The sequence below is a fragment of the Linepithema humile genome, chromosome 3 (genome assembly GCF_040581485.1).
Source record: "Linepithema humile isolate Giens D197 chromosome 3, Lhum_UNIL_v1.0, whole genome shotgun sequence".
Classification (NCBI taxonomy): Eukaryota; Metazoa; Arthropoda; class Insecta; order Hymenoptera; family Formicidae; genus Linepithema; species Linepithema humile.
In genome coordinates, this window is record NC_090130.1 from 1,075,638 (window position 1) to 1,095,461 (window position 19,824).

The following is a 19,824-nucleotide window of genomic DNA, read 5'->3' on the forward strand; positions in this document are numbered from 1 at the left end:
TACACATTTCTAACACCAGGCAATAATAAAAATTGCGAATATCAATTAAGCGAACCTACACGCTCTCGTTAAACGAAAGATTCGATGAATGATTATTGGCATGCTTACCAAGAATACATACAGTAGAAATTATTATAGTGTCATTGTTAATGCCTGCGGGAGAAACAGTTAGTCACTCGCTGACTCTTCTATCTATTCATTCGAACTACGCAAGACTGCGATTGCTTATCTCTCTAAGATGTGCCGTACTTTTACGGTTTGGATTTGCTTCATAAAAATGCACAACAAACAACAATAAGTTTAATTAAAATTCAGATAGGTATAATTTTGTTGTAGTAAAAAACACACAAAATGTAGTTAGCATAAACTAGAAGCAGCATTTTTAGTAAAATTAATAAGACATTAAATAATAATTAAAATTAATAAGATTAAGAATGCACATAAAAATTAAACATATTCATAACATATAATATGTTACACATATTAATGTAAAACACGTTACACATAATAATTAAGAAATTAAATAGTCACAGAATATTCATCAATCTTTTACTAAGTAATGTTTACAGTGAATGAAATTTTTTGTACCAAATCATAATGAGAATAATATGAAAAATTATGCCTTGCTAACATAGCTTCTATGACAAAATGCATTTTAAGAAAGAAAAACCATCGCGAATCATCGGCATTAGAAGAGTGGGAAAACCATTCGCACATGTACTACACGTGTAAGTCATACGTGCCGATGTTTAGCATATCAATGTTTAGCAGTGAATAGGTGTTTAGCACCTGCTCACTGCCAACTAGCAAGGGCGGAAATATTCATTATATTCTCGGTTTACATTAAGAAAAGCGGAAGTAGTTACGATATTCCCGTTATTTAAAATGACAAATCAAATTTTGGTAATTTGTTGTGGTTAATTAAAATTAATGAAAGAAATGTCTCCAATTCATATAATTGTGTGTATTATTAAAATAACATGGAAGTCATGTATTCAAGTTCATTATAAAATAACAAAATTGGGAGACGAAAAATGCAAAATTAATGCTTTAATGAAATAAAAAATTTGTTTCAATAAAAAGCGTATTAGACAAGCATAAATAAAAATGCACAATATATTTGCAGTGTTAAAAAAATTTGATAAAATAATGAAACTAATAAAAACTTCATAAGAATAAAAAATGTATAAAAATATTTATGTTTTAAAATTACATTTATTCTCTTTTACGTTGTAATTGTAATTTTTTACTACACAATTATATTTTATAAACTGAGCTAAATAAATAATTAGTAATATAAAAGAATCTTTTCTGTGCTGCAATTATTTTTTTAATTCATAAAATTCAATACATTGAAGCGCAGCCCAGTTTTATCTCACATTAATACTTGTCTAGTCTGCGTAATTCTATCTATGTAATTCTTAGAAAATGATCATAGATCCTCGGATCGTGATTTCACAGAACGCGGCAGCCAAAAATCTGTTCTCTTAATATTTTTTTCCACCGAGTGCTTTTACCCGTGTCCATCCCCAGCTGCAAAAGAAACATAACGATGATTTTTCGAGTCTTTTCACCCATTCACGCTTCGTTTACAAAGATGACTCACCGCAGTCTTGCAGTGGCGGGATTTTTACCGGGAACGAGACCGTTCTCACTCTACAACGAATCTGCATATTACAAACTTCCATGTGAGAGTAGCTTAATTACGTTCTTCAAGATCGCAGCCGGCTTACGTATATAACCGATGTACGGTTGGTCTTTTCCCTCAAACACCGACTAAGAGTCCGAGCAAGAGCAAGGAAGCTAACCGCAAATATTCGTGATAAGCAAAGAAGAAAGTTGCACAATGAGAATAGTATTGACGGTAAGAATTGAAAATAACAATTTACTTATATATTAAACTAATACCTTTTTAATTATAAAATCTATTATTTTTATCTTTTTTTTATTTATTTATTTTAATTAAATGCTTTTTCTTCGTAATGTTTTATGATTTATATGCATTTCAACAAGTTGCGATCATTGTTACAGCATTTATCTAATTTTTTACATTTTTAATTTAAAGCAATTTATAAAATGTTATATTTAAATTTTGTCTTCCATATGTAATTTTGCCATTAAATATAAGTGTAGAAAAAGTTATCTAATTACGAAAATTCTTCAGTGGCGGATAATAATTAAATGGAACAAATAAAATTGTAGCGATAAAATAAAGATTAAATGTGATCTTATGTGATGTGAAAAGTGAAAATAAAAAAGTGGTTTTAATTGTTTTATTAATTACGCGTCTATTAAAGTTTTATTTTAATTTTGTATCTTACATGGTTTTTTAATTTGTTTTTTAATTCGTTAATAATTCTTTGAACTGTGAGAGATATAATGTGAGAGAAACACTGTACTTTTCTAATTACGATAAAAAGTAGAAATCGTTTAACGTTGAAAAAATGCTATTTTATTATTTTTCTTATCACAAGGAGACACTGAAATATCGAGTATACAGAAACATTCAGTGAATCTCGTTAAGTAGTTTTCCGTGAGATTGCGGAAGCGATGTTATATTCCGATTAAGTAAATGTCATTGAAAATGTAATTTCCGCGTTTTTTTTTTTTAAGTATGATTAAGAGTATCGTGGTAGACCGCAAAAGATAGTGTTTATATATCTCGTCACACAGTAGAAATTGTATCAACTTTGCGACAGAATATAAAAACATTTATACTTATTTAGTTTATTATATATATATTAATTTATTAATTTTCCAAAAAGTATTTTCCATTCTTTCTCTTTAAACATTTGTTTTCCTAAACATTGAAATATATTTTTACTTAAACAGTATCTATATCTAGAAATAAAAGCATCAACAAATGTAATATTCATAAATAGTTTACAGTTATTTATAATTACAATATCACGTAATTATGCAGTTAATTTATTTTTTAGCTATTTGTATGCGCTGTTTCGCTGAGCTTGAGCGCGGCACGACAGCGTACTGATGTCCTATCAAGTTCTACGGTTCGAACAATCGGTCAGCCTGATCACGCGCAATTGAGCAAATCTCCGGATAATGAGAAATACATCAAGCGGGTGCAGATCCTCAATCAAATTGGATTAGACGGTAAGGTGCAAAAGATCCGCACGGAATCCGATGAGGAAGATAAACCAGGCATTCGCGCATATGGTTTACAGAAAAAACGTCTTCAAGATAACGGTGCCATCGAAAGAGTGTATATTAAAAGAGAAAGTAACGTCGATGATTCGAAAAGTGGTCGATTAGTAAGTATCTGATTTTAATAAACGCGATACATGTATATTTTGGAACACTTAATATATGATTTAAATTTTTAAAATTTTGCTTCAGCTGAATAAATCATTAAGATACTTAATAGAAATTTGAAATATTTAAAAATTGTATGCATTTTTGTTAAAAAAAAAAAAATAATATGTCATAATAATCAAATAAATACCTTATTATTATGTTATTATTATTTTTAATAATTATCTTATTATATTTTACAAAGAGAAATACATTATTTGTTTAAATTTTTATTAAATTACATACAATTCAAAAATAATACATTATCACATACATTGAGTAATCTTTAATATCTGACTAACACTGTATTTTTATTTTCCAGGTCGAAGCCTATGGATTGCCGAAAATTAATGTGAAAACCAACGGTTTTATCGAAAAATCACCATTGCCGAACACGGACCAGTCTGCGAGATTGGAATCACAACATCAAGATATCAGAGCAAGAAGATCCGTTCGCATCGGATCCGAGAACAAGGTCGAAGAAAAAACCGGCAATGAAGCGGAGGACATGGAAGCGCAAGATGCGAAGGTCTTCAGACCGCTTTTCGTCTATAGACAGCAAGTGGCCGCCAGAGAAAGACGGAAACAAGCGAGAAACGTAGCGCACAGAAATCATCGGCATGCAATTCATCAACCTTGCAATCATTGACTGTTTTTACCAAAGAAAGTGTGAGCATTAATGTATTTCCTGTCAAAGTTAACAAGCTGAATGTTTATTAGATTTCACAGTCAATATAAATGCAAAATTAGATTCTCTTTTTAAAATTCAAATAAACCGTAAATAATAATGTAAAGAATAAAACCACAGACTATAATTAGGTTTGTAATAAAAATTTCCAAAAATCATTATTTTGAAAGTGTAAAAATATTTATTTGGGTATTGTTTGAGCGTAGTTGTCTGATTTATAATTAGTACATGCTTTAAGTACTTTGTATTTATTTATGCAAAATTATTATTAAAAAAAGGAAAAATAGATCGTTGATTTGAATAATAGCATTAAGTTGCAAATTAATAACATAAGCCAATGCTCATTGCACATCATTAAAATAATAAGATTGCATCGATTTTTAGAAGTTTACTGCGAATAAAATTTGCTATTAGTATTTCGCATATGTACAGTTGAACTTATGACATTGCTTCTTATGCGCAATACCAAAAAGTATTATAAAAAATAGTGTTAGTTTTAGATAATAATATGCTGACTTATTAGATTAATTTGTTTATTCTAAACAGAGTCGTATATAGATTTACCCATTAATTATTATTATTGCAATATGTATATCTAGCGCGCTATTAAATAAATAAATTCTTAATGCCATAAAGATTATTTGCCTATTTATTTATGTGGATATATCTTTTTTATATAACAATTTAAAAATTAATTGTTAGGAAGTTTTATTTATTTAAGGCAAAACGTAAATATAAAACAAGTTATGCAAACCTTTTTCTGAAAAAATTGATTAGTATTTGGTTAACATTAGAATCGTGCGAAGTTATAAACTTTGACGTTCGATTATTAATAGCAATAAGCTTGTAAAATTGTTTGACAACTGTGTAATGCATGGATAATAAATTACACGTGTTATAATTTCTGTTTATTAATATTTGCTTGATTTGCAAATTTAATTAATATTATTATGCATGAAGTAGTTATGCAATTTGAAAGACAGAACTGCTGCAAAATACTTTCAAGTAATCACGTTTAATTTCTCTACTATTATTTGACACATTATAGGCTAGGAAATCTAGAGATTTTGAGAGAATAAGAAATGAAATTTAATATTGTGTAAATTTAAAAAGTAAATGTATTAAATATAAAAATATACTAAACAGAAGATCAAGATTTAAAAAATGTGCTGTTAAGAGACTAAACGTCATGTGAGCAATATGTTTCTTCAATTTGTTAACCTTTTTTATAACAAAATTATTTTTTTATATTTGTTATACTTGTATAGTGTGCAAATATAATTAAAATATTTTATTATTAAATTTGAGAAATAAAAATGTTATATATATCTACAATGATTAATACATATTTTTTACACAATATGTATAATGTAACAGCATGTACAAGAAAGTGTGGAGTCTATTTCAAGTAAACAAAATCATTTGTGTAATTGTCATACACGCGCTCGACTTATTATTACTTCTTATATTACTGCCGTTTATGATTTGGAAATGGATCTCCGCGAGAAATCATATAATAACGATTCTAAGAGTAATTATTGAGGTAAGGTTTGATAATTAACTACTTTATTTATATATTTTATTATATTTTTATATATTTATTTCATTTAAAATTTAACATTATTTCACAGATTACATTAGAGCTGATTATGTGGATTATCTTTGCCGGCGTAACAGTACTTATGACTGTCGTTTTTATATTTGATGACGTATATTCCAGCAAAACACATCATGATATCCAACAAAAACATCTAGATACTACGTTGTCCGATAAGCATTTTCACATCATAAATTCTCCTCTTAAAGAAGAAGAAAATTGGTAAAATTTTATATAATCTAAAATATTTTTAATTAACAAATATTATGTTTTAATAAAAATACATATTTATATATAATCACTGCTTTAAATTTCTTTGAAATTTGAATAAATATATCTCATAAATTTTTAGTAAAACAATATCAAAGTAATAGTAAATCAGAAAAATGTTACGACTTTTAATTATTTATAATTAAAGCAACAAATATTTCTCGATCTATGTGAATGCAATATTATGCAATTATAAATTTTTATGTAAAAACTTAATATATTTTGTATTAATCTATCTATCGCGGACAATTCACATTGGAGATTTGAAAAATACAATATATGAGAACGCACGCCTAAGTCACTGTTATCATGCGTTGCTCTGTGTTAGTTGGGTTGCTATAACATAATTCGGTTTTTACACAAAAAGAAAAACAATTTTTTAAACAAAAACTTGATCAATAAATGGATAAAAAATAAGTGTTATTTCATTCAAATCTTTTTATACTTAAAATTATACTTAAAATTAAGTATAAATTTTATACTCTATTAAATCTCACTTATAGTATTTGTTAAGAAATGTAATTTATGTGCAAATTATTTATTTTACTTGTTGTCTCTATATTTCGTTAGAGTTTATTAAATGAGATTTGTATTGCGCGCGATTAAAAAGAGATAGATACAGGAATATGAGTAACAGGTGGCAATAGTGAGATTTTCGGAGCCTCGTGATCCGGTATTTACTGTTGATCTTTCTCTGGTGCGGACGGTGCGAGCATGCGGATCGTAAAGTCTTGCAAGATAAATAGAGAGCTTTATCATTAGATAATCTGTTTCGTTGATTAGATAATTAAATAAGGTTTAAACTACTACAGTTGATTAATATATTGTTACAAATACGAAGCTTTCAAAATTCTTTCAGTGCACATAATAACGCTAAATAGCATTCTAAGCGTGTCATATCAATTGTATGTGCGTGACATAATGTGCCATGTCATGCTTTTTACGTGGATGACAAGTGTCACGCGATAATTAACGATTAAGTAATTAAACAGCAAATTAAAAATAAAACAGTTGAATATTAATTGTAAATGATAACATAATAGTTGCATTGCATAAAATGTTTCAGATTCTCGCCTTTTGATTTTTTAACTAATTCTATTTTTTTATTTAAAATTAATTTTAAAATACAATTTTGTTATAAAATTTTAACTAAAATAATATATAAAATGTAGCTTTTACAAAATTTTTAATAAGTTTTGATTAATTGATAATTTTAATTTAAGATTAATGATTAGATGAAATGACAACCCGTTATATTGTATCATTGTAAGAGTAGAGCAAAGAAAAACATGTGGGAGTCTTACGAAACGGAGTCTCCAAGAAACCTAAACTAATATGTCCTTAAACGCTTTTAGTTATAGAATACTTGGAGCAATATTGATCGCAGCCGCGATAGCTATGACCACAGTAGCTATACGGCTTCTGATGATCATTGATTAAGTTCGCACAGTGAAAGAAACTGACGATAAACAGTAATAAAATTGTTGATTTTTTGGTGGCGTGTTTCAGCCATAAGTGCATGCGCCATACGCCATACTGAAGGCGAATGCCCCGATTATAGCGTACGCTCTGTAATCTGCACATGTGCCCCACTCGCTGCATACATACAAAACAACCGGTAGTCGTTTCATTCTATGAAGTATGTGGCCATGAGTCTCGATAAAACTGCGGATCAGAGCATGCGTGATGCACCACGTTAAAAGGCAGTCGAGTCGCGATAAGCGAGTGTGCTACAACGATCGATTGAACCGTGTTGATCATCGATCGTTGGATAAATTATTAAAATTTTTTCTTGCATTTTTAAGCGTTTTTTACCGCTCCTCGTCCTTGGTAACTCAATATAAAAACCGCACAGCAAATATTAATCGGTGCACATCGATGTTAGACATCACGACCTATGAAGTGTAAAGTTATCATTCCACGGTTGATCGTGAGTGCGTGATCGCTCGAACAGAGCAGTATTTTCCAATTTACTGGAAAGCAGAGTAAAGAGATACCATGAGGTACGTCGCGGCGCTCGACGTGGGCACCACCACGGTGCGTTTTCATATTTTGAACGAGAAGGCCGTTACGATTGCTTCATCGACAGAAAAGGTTTGTCATGCTTTTTGTCATTTTTTAATAAATATTTAAATGGTTCACGTTTCGAAAAACTCGGATGACACATCGTAAACATGAATTGTGATTTCTAACGTGTGATTCAAATATTTTGTATTTAATTTAGCTAAAGTGGATTGAAGTTGATCGTAGCATTGCCTGGAATAATGTAGCATTTTATTTTACTTAAAAAATGATACTCTTTTTAAGATGTGATTATAATTAATCAAGAGCGGAGCGGTATTTTCCAATTTACCAGAAAGAAGAATAAAGAGATTACCATGAGTTATTAAAATAATATGCCGCTGGATTGAACACAATCCATATTTTTTATTTAAAAAAACTAATTATTATAAAATTATTATAAAATAATTAGAAAATTGTCGAAAGTGATAATTGCTTACGTAATAGATTTATTTCTCCAATTTAAAAAAAAAATAATATTGTTATTTTAGTTATTATTATTAAATAAATCAGTGAGCATCAGTGAGCATTAATTCAAAGCTGTTTTAAATGTATTAATATGTATTATTTAGAGAATGTATCACGATTATTTACTTTGATTATATTTAATATGTAAATATGCTAAATATCATACATATCTAAGCGACATTGTAATGTTTTTTTAAGAATACATTATTAAAGAAATTGCAATGTCATTTATAATACATATTTTATTTATAATACATTTATAAACATTTTTGCCGTTATTATGCACCATTACATTATGTGATACATTATATATTACATATTATATTAATATTTTACGTGCGGGCGGAAATTGATAAAAGAATTAGTCATTTATGCTCCACGCTGATAATGAAATTGATAAACCAAAGCAAATATTAAACTCATGATATACATAACATTGTGCGTACTAATAATTCGTACGACACATTTAAAAGAAAAAAAGATATGTAAAGATATTGCTATATTTTAAAATTATTGAGAAATGATCTAATGCGTTAGTTATCTAGCTAAATATCGACCAGACCGATATTTTGGTATATGATATGATAAGAAAGTACAAACAGCCAAAAAATTCTAAGTCAAATTTATGAAAGACACATAACGAATTATTGAAGCAAGTATTCGGAAAATATTGATTACCGATATAGTATCACCGACAAAAGATTTAAAAAAATACATATTGACTTTAAGTAAAAGATAAATAAATAAAATTATAAGAATTGTAATATACTTGTGCAGTTAATAATACAATTTGTGTATTGATGGTAAATATAGCACAGGTTGCCTATTTTATCTTTAAACATATGTTTCGATTCAGTGCGCAAAAGACCACATACCGCCTTATATAACATGTTAACGTCATTTTCGTTATATAAACTCGTGATTAAAAAAACTCAACGATTAAAAAAACTATGATTAGTAAGATTGCCACTAAGTCTGTACACGTGCAAAGAATTATAATTAGAATATGATTCATAGATTATTGTCGCAAAGATTGAATAAAATAGATTTAAAAAAAAAAATTGGCTCTTGTTAATTATTATGTATCTATTCAGAAATGCTTTCGATAGTAGATAAAATAAATAATGCCAAAAATCTGGTCAAAAAGTAATTTTAAAGTTAAGATAAACAAATTATTACAATAATGGATTTCTTTGAGAGAGTTTAAAGTTTGTTAATTCAGTAAAAACAATAGCATATATGCAACATAGGATATATGCATATTACATTCCTCGAATGCATTTATAGGCGCTGAACATCGATTTAAGTACGTACGATGCAAAGGTCATTGCCAATAGCAATGAATTATTTTCTATTTCACGTGCATAGAGACATAAACAAGAATGTGTATTCGTGTCGTATATCACAATGTGCTAAATTTTCTTAGAATATTGATCCACAATTACGTTCAATTATAAATTAGTAAATTCGTAAGTAAATACAGATAGTCTGCTTTATTTTTTTTTTTATTAATTTAGGTAGAACTGATCTATCCAGCACCTGGTTTCGTGGAGATAGATCCCGATCATTTATGGCAGATCATAGTGAAAACAATCAAGGATACATTAAACAGTAAGCTATTAATCTTCCTCCTGATTGCGAAACATTAATCTCCTAAAATTTGATATTTCTTAATCATAGTGATAAGCAAAGTTTATTTGCGGTTCGCAAACATGCACACATATCTATCATACGATATTTTCAATTTCATCTCGTTAACAAAGTTGAAACGAGAAAAGGAAAGAAATACACAAAAAGTTTAAAACAGTCGACACAATTGTTCGAAAAACATAACAATCTTCTCGAGTTCCACGATCCACAATCTGGAATGGATGAACGCAGAAAATCTTGGTTTCACGCATTTTCAGTAGATACTTGAAGTTTCAATTTAAGCCGCGCTTGATCTCAATTCATTAGTCATGAATAAATTTGTGCTTATAAAAAATGACGTACGGCTGATACATTTAATTTCTTTTAAAATAATCTGTTAACTTTGTTAATTAATTGACATATAACATTATTGAATAATAAATTTGATTAACTTTCTTGTAACAACGTCGCACAAAATCAGCTTGAATTGAATCTTTGGCTACCCATCGAATGTGTGCCAAACCTCATTTCTGTATTTCGATCTGTTCTAGAAATTGCCACCGTAAACCGAAGTGACAACAATCGGACGCATCGAAAGTAAGAATCACATCATTTTGCTTGTAACACTCGTCGCATTTAGTGCAATTACACGCATGTTCATACATTATTTAATAAAATCATATTAAATAATGTTTTCAGGCTTTCAAGCATTTAATTTTATCAAGCCATATATTTTATATTTTTTTACATAAAATTTTTACATAAAATTTCTTGAATACCGCGACGTTTTTCTTTTTTTTTTTAAAGATGTACGATAGATTTGTAAATATAGTATTTCATATTGGACATATCTTTCATTCTTTATTTGTCATTTTAATGAATATACATATCATTATGTATGTACGTAGGCTGCTGGAAAAATTTCTGCAATCTAGTACTTCCAATGGCGCCAACATTCTGCTACTATCATATCCGTAAAATTAGACGTTTTTAATTTATGATTCAGTTGACATTTGTACCCAGCCAACTAGTTTTGTTCGCACAGTATTTTAAAAGAAGTTATTTTGTGAGAAAATGGAAATTTCTCGTGAAAATTTTTGGGCAATGATTTTTTACGATTGCAAATGTAGTCTAACTCCGAAACAATGCATCGATCGACTTCATTTGGCTTTTGAGGATGAAGCACCATCCAATAGGACTGTTTATAATTGGTTTACCGAATTCCAGTGTGGACGCACCTTTTTTAGTAACGAATTTCGTTAAGGTCGTCCATCCACTGTTGTTTCCACTAATGTTGATGCTGTGCGTAAAATGATTAAACAAGATCAGCATATGACATATCGCAAGATTCAGGCATCCTTGGGCATTGACATGAAAGCAATATATGCGATTTTTTTTGTATGATTACTTAATCGTACGGAAACTTTGCAGTCGTTGGATTCCACACAATTTGATCGAAGCTCAAAAACAGGCTCGTGTTAAATAGTGCAAAGAAATGCTCAAGAAATGTCGAATTGATGACTCATTGTCCGTATTCATCTGATTTATCACCTAATGACTTCTTTTTGTTCCCAAACATCAAACATAAGATGCGTGGTGAGCGATTTGTGTCGCCTGAAGCAGCTGTTGAAACATTTCAAACACTGATTTCTGAGATTACAGCCTCAAAGTGGAAAAAATGCTTCGAAAATTGGTTCGAGCATATGCAAAAGTGTATCGATCTTAAAGACGAATACTTTGAAAAACAATAAAGCCATTTACCGAATTTTACGTTTTTTTTCATATCGTTTGCAGAAACTTTTCCAGCAGCCTACGTATAATGCCTACGTACAAAAAATAGATGTGCATAAAAAAAAATAATAAATACTTAGTTTTTATCGGATTTCACTGCTCATTATTCACCTTTTTTTACATTCAGTTTTTTGTCTGTTTTATTATATATCGCAATTGTGTCTCGCGTTTATAGCCGAAATTAAATCAATTTGCTTTGTTTTTGATTGCAGGTAGCGGAATCGACCCAAGGTCTATCGTTAGCTTTGGAATTTCATCTCAACGTAGTAGTTTTATTACTTGGAACTTGAAAACAGGAAAATATTATCATAGGTAAAAATATAATTATAATATAAAAAGATCGCGTTGAAGGGCGTTCCGGCATGGATATTCTGAAATATGTTCTTACAATTGTGATTTTCTTTCAGATTTATAATATGGAAAGATCAACGTGCAGCCGCTTTGGTCGACGAATGGAATCAGTCGGTGACTATGAAAGGACTGCGAGCAGGCGCGCATATTTTATACATGTTTACAAGAAGCAAACGCTTTTTGGCTGGCAGCGTTCTAAAATTTATGAATATACAGGTCTGTATAATCCAAACTATTATATTGCCACAAAATTTCGCGACTATTTTTGTTTTTTTTTCTAGTCCTTTTCAATATTTTTTCAAGAACTTTACGTAGCTTAATTTTATTCGTAGGTTACTTTAAAATTAGTATGGGTTCTCCAAAATATACCAGGTCTCCGAGAAGCTGCTGTTAATGGAGAGGCAGTGTACGGAGGCGTGGATTGTTGGCTTTTGTACAAGCTAACAGGTGAAATAATATTACATACTTTATTTTTTACTTCCGCATTTATATTCTATTATTTTGATAAATGTAAATTATATTTCTATTGCACACAGAGCAGAGCTGTGTAAGCGTCGAATGTAATAATAATTATTATTATTTCATAATTTGTTGCATATCAACGGATTAATAGCCGTTTATTTTTTTATTTATTGTAGGAAGGCATATAATGGATGTTTCATGCGCCTCAGCAACCGGTTTATACGATCCATTTACAATGGAATGGGCCAACTGGGCGATAGGTTTTTTGAAACTGCCACGCAGTATTTTTCCAGAAGTGGTAGATACAGCGGGAAATTTTGGAGTCACACCCAAATCTTTGTTTGGGATTGAAATTCCCATTTGTTGTTCAGTAAGTAATTTATTATTAAAAAATTTTATGATGTAATAAACCTTCATTTGACATAATTGATTATACAATAATTATAATTATATATAACATATCGAGAGACATACGATCGTGTTTTGTGTCAATTGACAACGAGACCAAGCATGTATCTATGTGTATGTTGCATACGAGCTTCTCTCTTTATAGTTTCGTAATTCACAGACGTTTTTGCTTTTAATGATAATTTGATGAAATTAGATGGCTGACCAAGCAGCATCCTTGTTTGGTTCAGGATGCTTCAAATCTGGCGATCTCAAAGTTACGATGGGGACTGGCACTTTTCTAAATGTTAACACTGGACGGGAAGCACATGCATCCGTTGCTGGTAATTTTGTTAAATCATATTGTACACTTGTTGTAAATATTTAAATAGCAAACATGTGTAGTCCCTTTTTTATCAGTTGACTTATTGTAAATCTTTATTCAACATATCTTATTGCGTATAGAATGTATAAATAGTATATCGTATATTTTAATATAAAAAATAAATGTAAGAGAAATTATTTACAGGACTTTATCCAGTTGTCGGTTGGCGAATCGGGAAAGAATTAACATATGTAGCAGAAGGATCTTCAAGCGACACTGGTATACTGATTGAATGGGCTAAGTCAATAGGTATTTCACGAATTTGTGAATTTTTACGAGAAATGTGTGATACATTTTTTTTACATATTAAATTTATATAATTATATGATTGTTGCAGGAGTTATAAACAATGTTTCTGAAACGGCTGATCTAGCAAATTCGGTCAATGATTGCGATGGAGTATATTTTGTTCCGGCATTCAGCGGACTGCAGGTACAGTCTATTATAACAAATCATTTCTTTTAATATCAAAATTCAAAATTTTGTATTGTAAAATATGATGAAATCATTTTTTGTTATGCACACTAGAAAATACAAGAATTTATAGTCAAATTATTCCTGAAATTTTCCTTTTTTGAATACGAAAAGTACTAGATTTTTTATATTAATGATTAAAAAAACATTAAATTTGTTTATTACATAAAATTTATAAGAAAGACAACATCGAATTATAAATGCTTTCATATAACGTAAAGAGCAACGGTATGAGAAATGAATATAAATAAGTATAAATCATATTATTCATTATATTTCAGGCGCCTATAAATGATTATACAGCTGCAACCGGTTTTTTAGGAGTAAAGCCTACTACAAGGAAAGAGCATATCGTCCGTTCTCTACTGGAAAGCCTTGTTTTTAGGATACAACTACTTCACGAATGCTTATGCAAAGAAACATCCTTCACATATAAAAAAATAAAGTAAAAAAAATTATATCTTGACATGTATTATAATGTATTAAATAATTCACAGTGAATATATTTAATATTTTCTAATTTTGCAATTATAATGATGCAAAGATGATGTCAATATAGTGAAGGAACAAATAATTTTATTTCGCCGTACTTATTTCGCTGTCAATTTCTATAACTCCTACGAGTTCTGACGCGATGATCAAACTTAAACAGTACATAAAACGTAAAAGTATCAATTAAAATAAACATAAAAAAAAAATTCCAATAAAAATGCTATTATTTTTTTTAGGGTCGATGGTGGAGTTTCTAAAAATGACTTTATTATGCAATCGTTAGCTGATTCGACAGGATTAGAAGTAGAACGACCGGAATCTGTGGAAATGTCCATTTTAGGAGTAGCTTTCCTGGCTGGTTTACAATGTGGTATGAAAAATTTAAGTTATAATTATTTAAAATTATCTATTATATTTTTTTATCAAATTTAAAAAAATTTAATTTATAGTATTTTGTTTTATATAGAACAGTTTTACTGTTGTAAAAGTATCGAACAAAAAAATTGTTTATCAATTAATGTAAATGAATATTTATCATCTTTCACGTCGTGCAATTATAAGTTTGAGTGCATTTTATTTCAGGATTATGGAAAAATAGAGAAGAAATATTAAAACTTCGTCAAGTGGATAGAATATTTAAGCCAAACGAAAAATCACAAACATCTTATCAACATGTGTTCAAACAGTGGAAGCGTGCGGTGGAGCGCTTCAAAAATTGGTACTGACAAAGATTTTTGAATAACAAAATTTTTTTGATAATATATACAATAGGACATATGACGCATATTAAACTGAAGTTTTCTACCAAACTTTAAGAACATCTGTGTTCCAAATATTGCAGATTGATATTTTGTAAAGTTAAATATTACAGGTGTAAAATTATTTTGGGATGCATCAATTGTTTTTTGATAAATTGAGGGTATATGTATTATATATCAAACATTCCTGGTAATCTAAGCATATATGCATTTGATACATTAAATATTAAAATGTTAATGTAAATCTGTTAATGTTAAAAATTGAAAATTATAATATAAAAGAAAATTGTTTATTGTACTGTAAAATTTTTATTGTACTGTAAACCTTCATGTATATTTACTATCGTATTGTATCGTACAGACGCGTAACACTTCACACACAAGCTTCAATTAAAATGAAAGCCTTAATGTTCGATGATATCATAGTATCTAAAGGACAAATAATCAAGGACAAACATATCATGTTCATCCGCGTAATATAAGACCATTGAAGGTCTCATCATATTTAAACAATTTTTTTTATTTCTTGAATAGGTTTTTATCTCTTAAATTATAATTAATAATATTTAGTATGATATTAAAATATTTGAAGACTTAATTATATAATAAATTTGCAAATAAATTATATATATGTAATTTTATATATAATATAATTATATTTTCTAGAAAAATATGAATCAATCTTAATTAGTATGCACGTGGTTTTATTTATATTGTTATTCATTATCAATTTATTATACTTTTCTTATTTTTTATCAAATTCGGAATTAAAAAAATTATTTTTAGAATGTTCTATTCGTCTCTATATTCTTAGCGCAAAATCTTCCTTTGTATTTGCGTTGCGTTTTTATTTTTCCAAAAATAAAAAAAGGATAAGAGATGGCGAAAATATATTTATTATTTTCTATTTTTTAATCTACATAATCTATATAAGAGAGTATCTATAATTATATAGCTATAATTATTTATAATTATATTTGGTAAAATCTAAATATACTTTCAACTGGCCAAACGCAAAGTTTAGCGTAAATTGCCAGTGACATGAATTATATTAATTAAGATCAAGGTCGAAGTAACAATCGTAGCTTTCATCAAAGCACTAAAAGCAAATGAGAATAATATTAGACATAATAAAGTGCAAACAAAAGCGACTTTCAATTACTTATTGCTATTAGTAGTTAAAACTAACTTCCGATAGTGTTAAAGAAGGTCAAACTATCAGGACAATCGAAAGGGTTATACAACGTACGTTACTGATGTGAAACATGTGTAATAAGTGAAATTGCATGATCTACGCAGGATGGTAACAACACGCGAGATCGCTTATCAGCTTTAGTTGCTCGCCAGCTATCGAGTTCATTAAAAAGTAGCAGATAACACGCAGGACTAACACCTCAACCGAGTCAAATTTAGTCCTCGACAGACATCGAACACGTAAAAACACTTTTTTTCTGTGCCTTGCGACAATTTGGTCACTTTTGTGGTCAAATAAACGATCTTTTATCTTCGATAACTATTTGTTCTAGTTATCGTATGTGGTTGGTTGTTTCAATAAAAAAACCGCGTTTTACGTAGAATATTGCAAACAAACATAATATAAAGTTGGTTTATAATGTGTTTATTACATTATTATTTTTCGCCACAATTAACATACTTTTTAGTTGTGGATTATATTAATTGATTTACGCTCAGGTTTACAATTTAAAATGGCTGTGACAACATTGAAAGAGGCAATAGCGCCTATTAGATGGCTGAACTGCATATTTTGTATGGGAGTATTCGAGATACCTATAAATCGTCCACGATTTCTTCTAAGTGCTTTTTACGTCGTTTTGGCAACAATTGGATATTTTCTTTTTCTTTTCAAAGGAATGCAAGTTTTCGAGGAAGCATTCTCTTACGAGTTTATCATATTCTATTTTGTCTTAACGGTCAACATCTTAGTGGCTTCTTCGGCTATAATATTGTTCTGGTGCAAATCAGAGGTATGATAATATTTTATAGATATTATTGAAACATAAGATAACATAATTCATTTACATTATTTTATAATTATTTTGAAACTTCTTAAATTACCATTGTATTTTTTTTTAAATTAATATTTGCAGCGCCAAATTATTATTATATATACCGTAAAAACTTTTCTGTGTGAGATTATTTTTTTATTTCACATTAATCAAAAATTTAAATTAACACATTACAGAAATATTTAGCGTATTTTTGATGGTGGTTTTTATGAAGTTAATGCTTAGCTAATTTTTGTTTCTTTACAACAAAGATTTGCACATTAAACTTGGATTGTAATTATTTTGGAACATATTTATTAATCTGATAATTAATTTGAATATTTTTAGAATTTAAATAATATAGTTAAGAGATGCAGTATCGCGGACAACACTTTAGAGACATTAGGCATAAAAAAAAGTTACCCAAAACTCTTCCGTTCCATTTTAACTTTTATGATTGGTTGGCTAGTTGCCATGATATTATTAAACATTATGCATGTAATGTGGATGTATCGCGATGTCGGATACTGGTTCACTATTTATAGCGATATATGCTTTTGTCTTCCGATTATGATAAATTCTGTGGTGGATCTTACTTTCACTGCACTTATCAGGTAAGTATTATGTTTCTCAAAAAAAGCTACTAAAAAATTTATGATAAAAAGTTTATTCTACAAACTGGAGTTATATTTTCTTCATTTTTAACTTATATATTTTTTGATTATTAAGAACACGTTTATGTTTCAATTTCATAAATTATTTGAAATAAGAAATTAAATACACATTTTTGTGTATCTCAGCAAGATTGATTGATGCAAGATTACGTGGTAGGTGTGTTCAAGTAAAATTGCAGAATACAAATATTTTGCTTAACAATGTAGTAGTCTGCGCAAATGAGTTATGTGTTTATAAGATTCATGATGATTATGAGAACAAACCTATTACAATGGTCAGAACATATTATAAAAATCGCAAAGACAAGATACTGCATCTTATACAGACGTTAAGGTAAGATCCATGATAATTCTTCAAAGAGATAAAGTTTAGATACAATAAAAAAATTTTTTTAAATTACATATAAGAAATTAGAATCAAGGAAACAACTTTTAGCGTATCAAATGCCATGTTTTAGTCGACAATAAAAAATTTCACAACACAAAAAATTAACAATATATTTCATATTTTATGTCGTAAATATAAGGTCAATTAAAAAATTTTAATTTTAATTTAATTTTAATTTAATTTTACTTGAATATTTATTGACTGTAATTAATATATCTATCTTAAAGACATTTGCATCAAGAAATTACGAGAATAGGACGAGCAATTAACGAAACTTTTTGTCTGCAACTTCTGCTCGAATTGGCGGTCCATTTTACCGTAGTAACTGCAACTACTTATTGTTTATATGCCTCATTGATCGGACATATAAATTGGCAAATCAAGGGCGAGAAGATCATTGCGATGATAGTCTGGGGAAGTGTGTATGTGTTTAAAATCATATTTGTGAATAATCTTTGCGCTAATATATCAGTTGAGGTAAATATCAGATTAAAGCTAAGTATAATTGTATAAATTACGATAATCCGATTAAATGCATATTTGCAATTATATGTATAATTTATTGATTAACACTAAATATAAATTATATGTATTTAAATATCTTTTTATATTTAATATTGTTGTATTAAATAATTTGTGCATTGCAAATTTAATATGTTATTTATTCATGAATTTATGTCATATCTACATTAAATAATCAAGATTTATTTTAGGCATATAAAACGGGTGAAATTATACAATCTTTTGGAGGACCTCTCATCGATAATGATATAAAAGACGAGGTAATTATTTTTTATATAGTATACGTTTTTATCTCTCAATAGTAATATAATAATAATATATATAATTATTTTTGTTAAAAAGATGAAATCCATGTGCAAATGTGTTTGCAGATTCATCAATTTACACAACAAATAGTGCTTAATTCATTAAAGTTCACCGCTTTTCGCTTCTTTACACTTGACAATTGTTTCACTGGCAAGGTATGTTATTTATTTATATTCTTAAAAATTTTTATTTACAAGATCATTTATTCAAAATAATTTAACTTACGTCATTCATTTATTTTGGACAATAATATGGCCAAATTAATAAGATTAATAAGATAAGTAGAATGATTTAAACAGTTGGCATTTAGTTTATTTATTGTAAATTCTAATTATCTAAAATCGTCTATGTAAGCATAAATTATTCATAAAATATATTTGAAATATAAAATTTTGTTTTTTATTTAATATTTAATTTAAAAATAATAAAAATTAAAAAGGTTATAATAATGTTTTGTGTATTTTTTTTAGTTCTTTGCTACGGTCACGACGTACGTAGTTATCCTGATACAAATGAATGCACCAGTATCAACAAATGAAGATGAAAGTCTATAAGTATATGACGATTTATTACATAAAAATTCAAAAATATTATAACAATGCTATACATTAATACTTATTAGTTTAAGAAAAAGGGATTTATGAAGAGTTTTTAATAACAGCTTATTAAAAATATCTTTGTAAAAAAATTTTGCAATTGATAATGTAAATTAAAGAAGTCTAGATTATTTAAATTTAGATATTACAAAATTAGTTGGAGAATCTTTTGTATTCTTTTATAATTAACTCTTTCGGTACAGAGCA

The 19,824-nt window shown here is 28.5% G+C and overlaps 3 protein-coding genes across 5 annotated transcripts; all 3 read left to right on the forward strand.

The window, feature by feature from the left end:
- Positions 1-1,706: 1,706 nt before the first annotated feature.
- On the forward strand, positions 1,707-4,635 carry LOC105677268 (uncharacterized). The gene is made up of 3 exons (XM_012375812.2): positions 1,707-1,864; positions 2,940-3,272; positions 3,635-4,635. The coding sequence occupies exons 1-3, from the start codon at positions 1,847-1,849 to the stop codon at positions 3,959-3,961; spliced, it is 678 nt and encodes a 225-aa protein (XP_012231235.1). The 5' UTR covers positions 1,707-1,846; the 3' UTR covers positions 3,962-4,635.
- Positions 4,636-7,516: 2,881 nt separating this feature from the next.
- Positions 7,517-15,431, forward strand: LOC105678113 (putative glycerol kinase 5). The gene is made up of 12 exons (XM_012377212.2): positions 7,517-7,961; positions 9,914-10,007; positions 12,029-12,128; positions 12,224-12,383; positions 12,500-12,614; positions 12,806-12,999; positions 13,234-13,360; positions 13,546-13,650; positions 13,739-13,833; positions 14,157-14,320; positions 14,604-14,737; positions 14,950-15,431. Exons 1-12 carry the CDS (start codon positions 7,866-7,868, stop codon positions 15,090-15,092), a joined length of 1,527 nt encoding a protein of 508 aa, XP_012232635.1. The 5' UTR covers positions 7,517-7,865; the 3' UTR covers positions 15,093-15,431.
- Positions 15,432-15,575: 144 nt separating this feature from the next.
- On the forward strand, positions 15,576-19,803 carry LOC105677330 (putative gustatory receptor 28b). Of its 3 annotated transcripts, XM_067351834.1 has the most exons (8): positions 15,576-16,726; positions 16,818-17,110; positions 17,480-17,745; positions 17,963-18,139; positions 18,421-18,670; positions 18,907-18,975; positions 19,087-19,176; positions 19,492-19,803. In XM_067351834.1, the coding sequence occupies exons 2-8, from the start codon at positions 16,832-16,834 to the stop codon at positions 19,573-19,575; spliced, it is 1,215 nt and encodes a 404-aa protein (XP_067207935.1). In that variant the 5' UTR covers positions 15,576-16,726; positions 16,818-16,831; the 3' UTR covers positions 19,576-19,803. The 3 variants fall into 3 exon arrangements, with proteins under 3 accessions (XP_067207935.1, XP_067207934.1, XP_067207936.1); XM_067351833.1 differs by having other exon boundaries at positions 15,576-17,110; XM_067351835.1 differs by lacking the exon at positions 19,492-19,803 and having other exon boundaries at positions 15,576-17,110; positions 18,421-18,615; positions 19,087-19,158.
- The last annotated feature ends 21 nt before the right edge of the window (positions 19,804-19,824 follow it).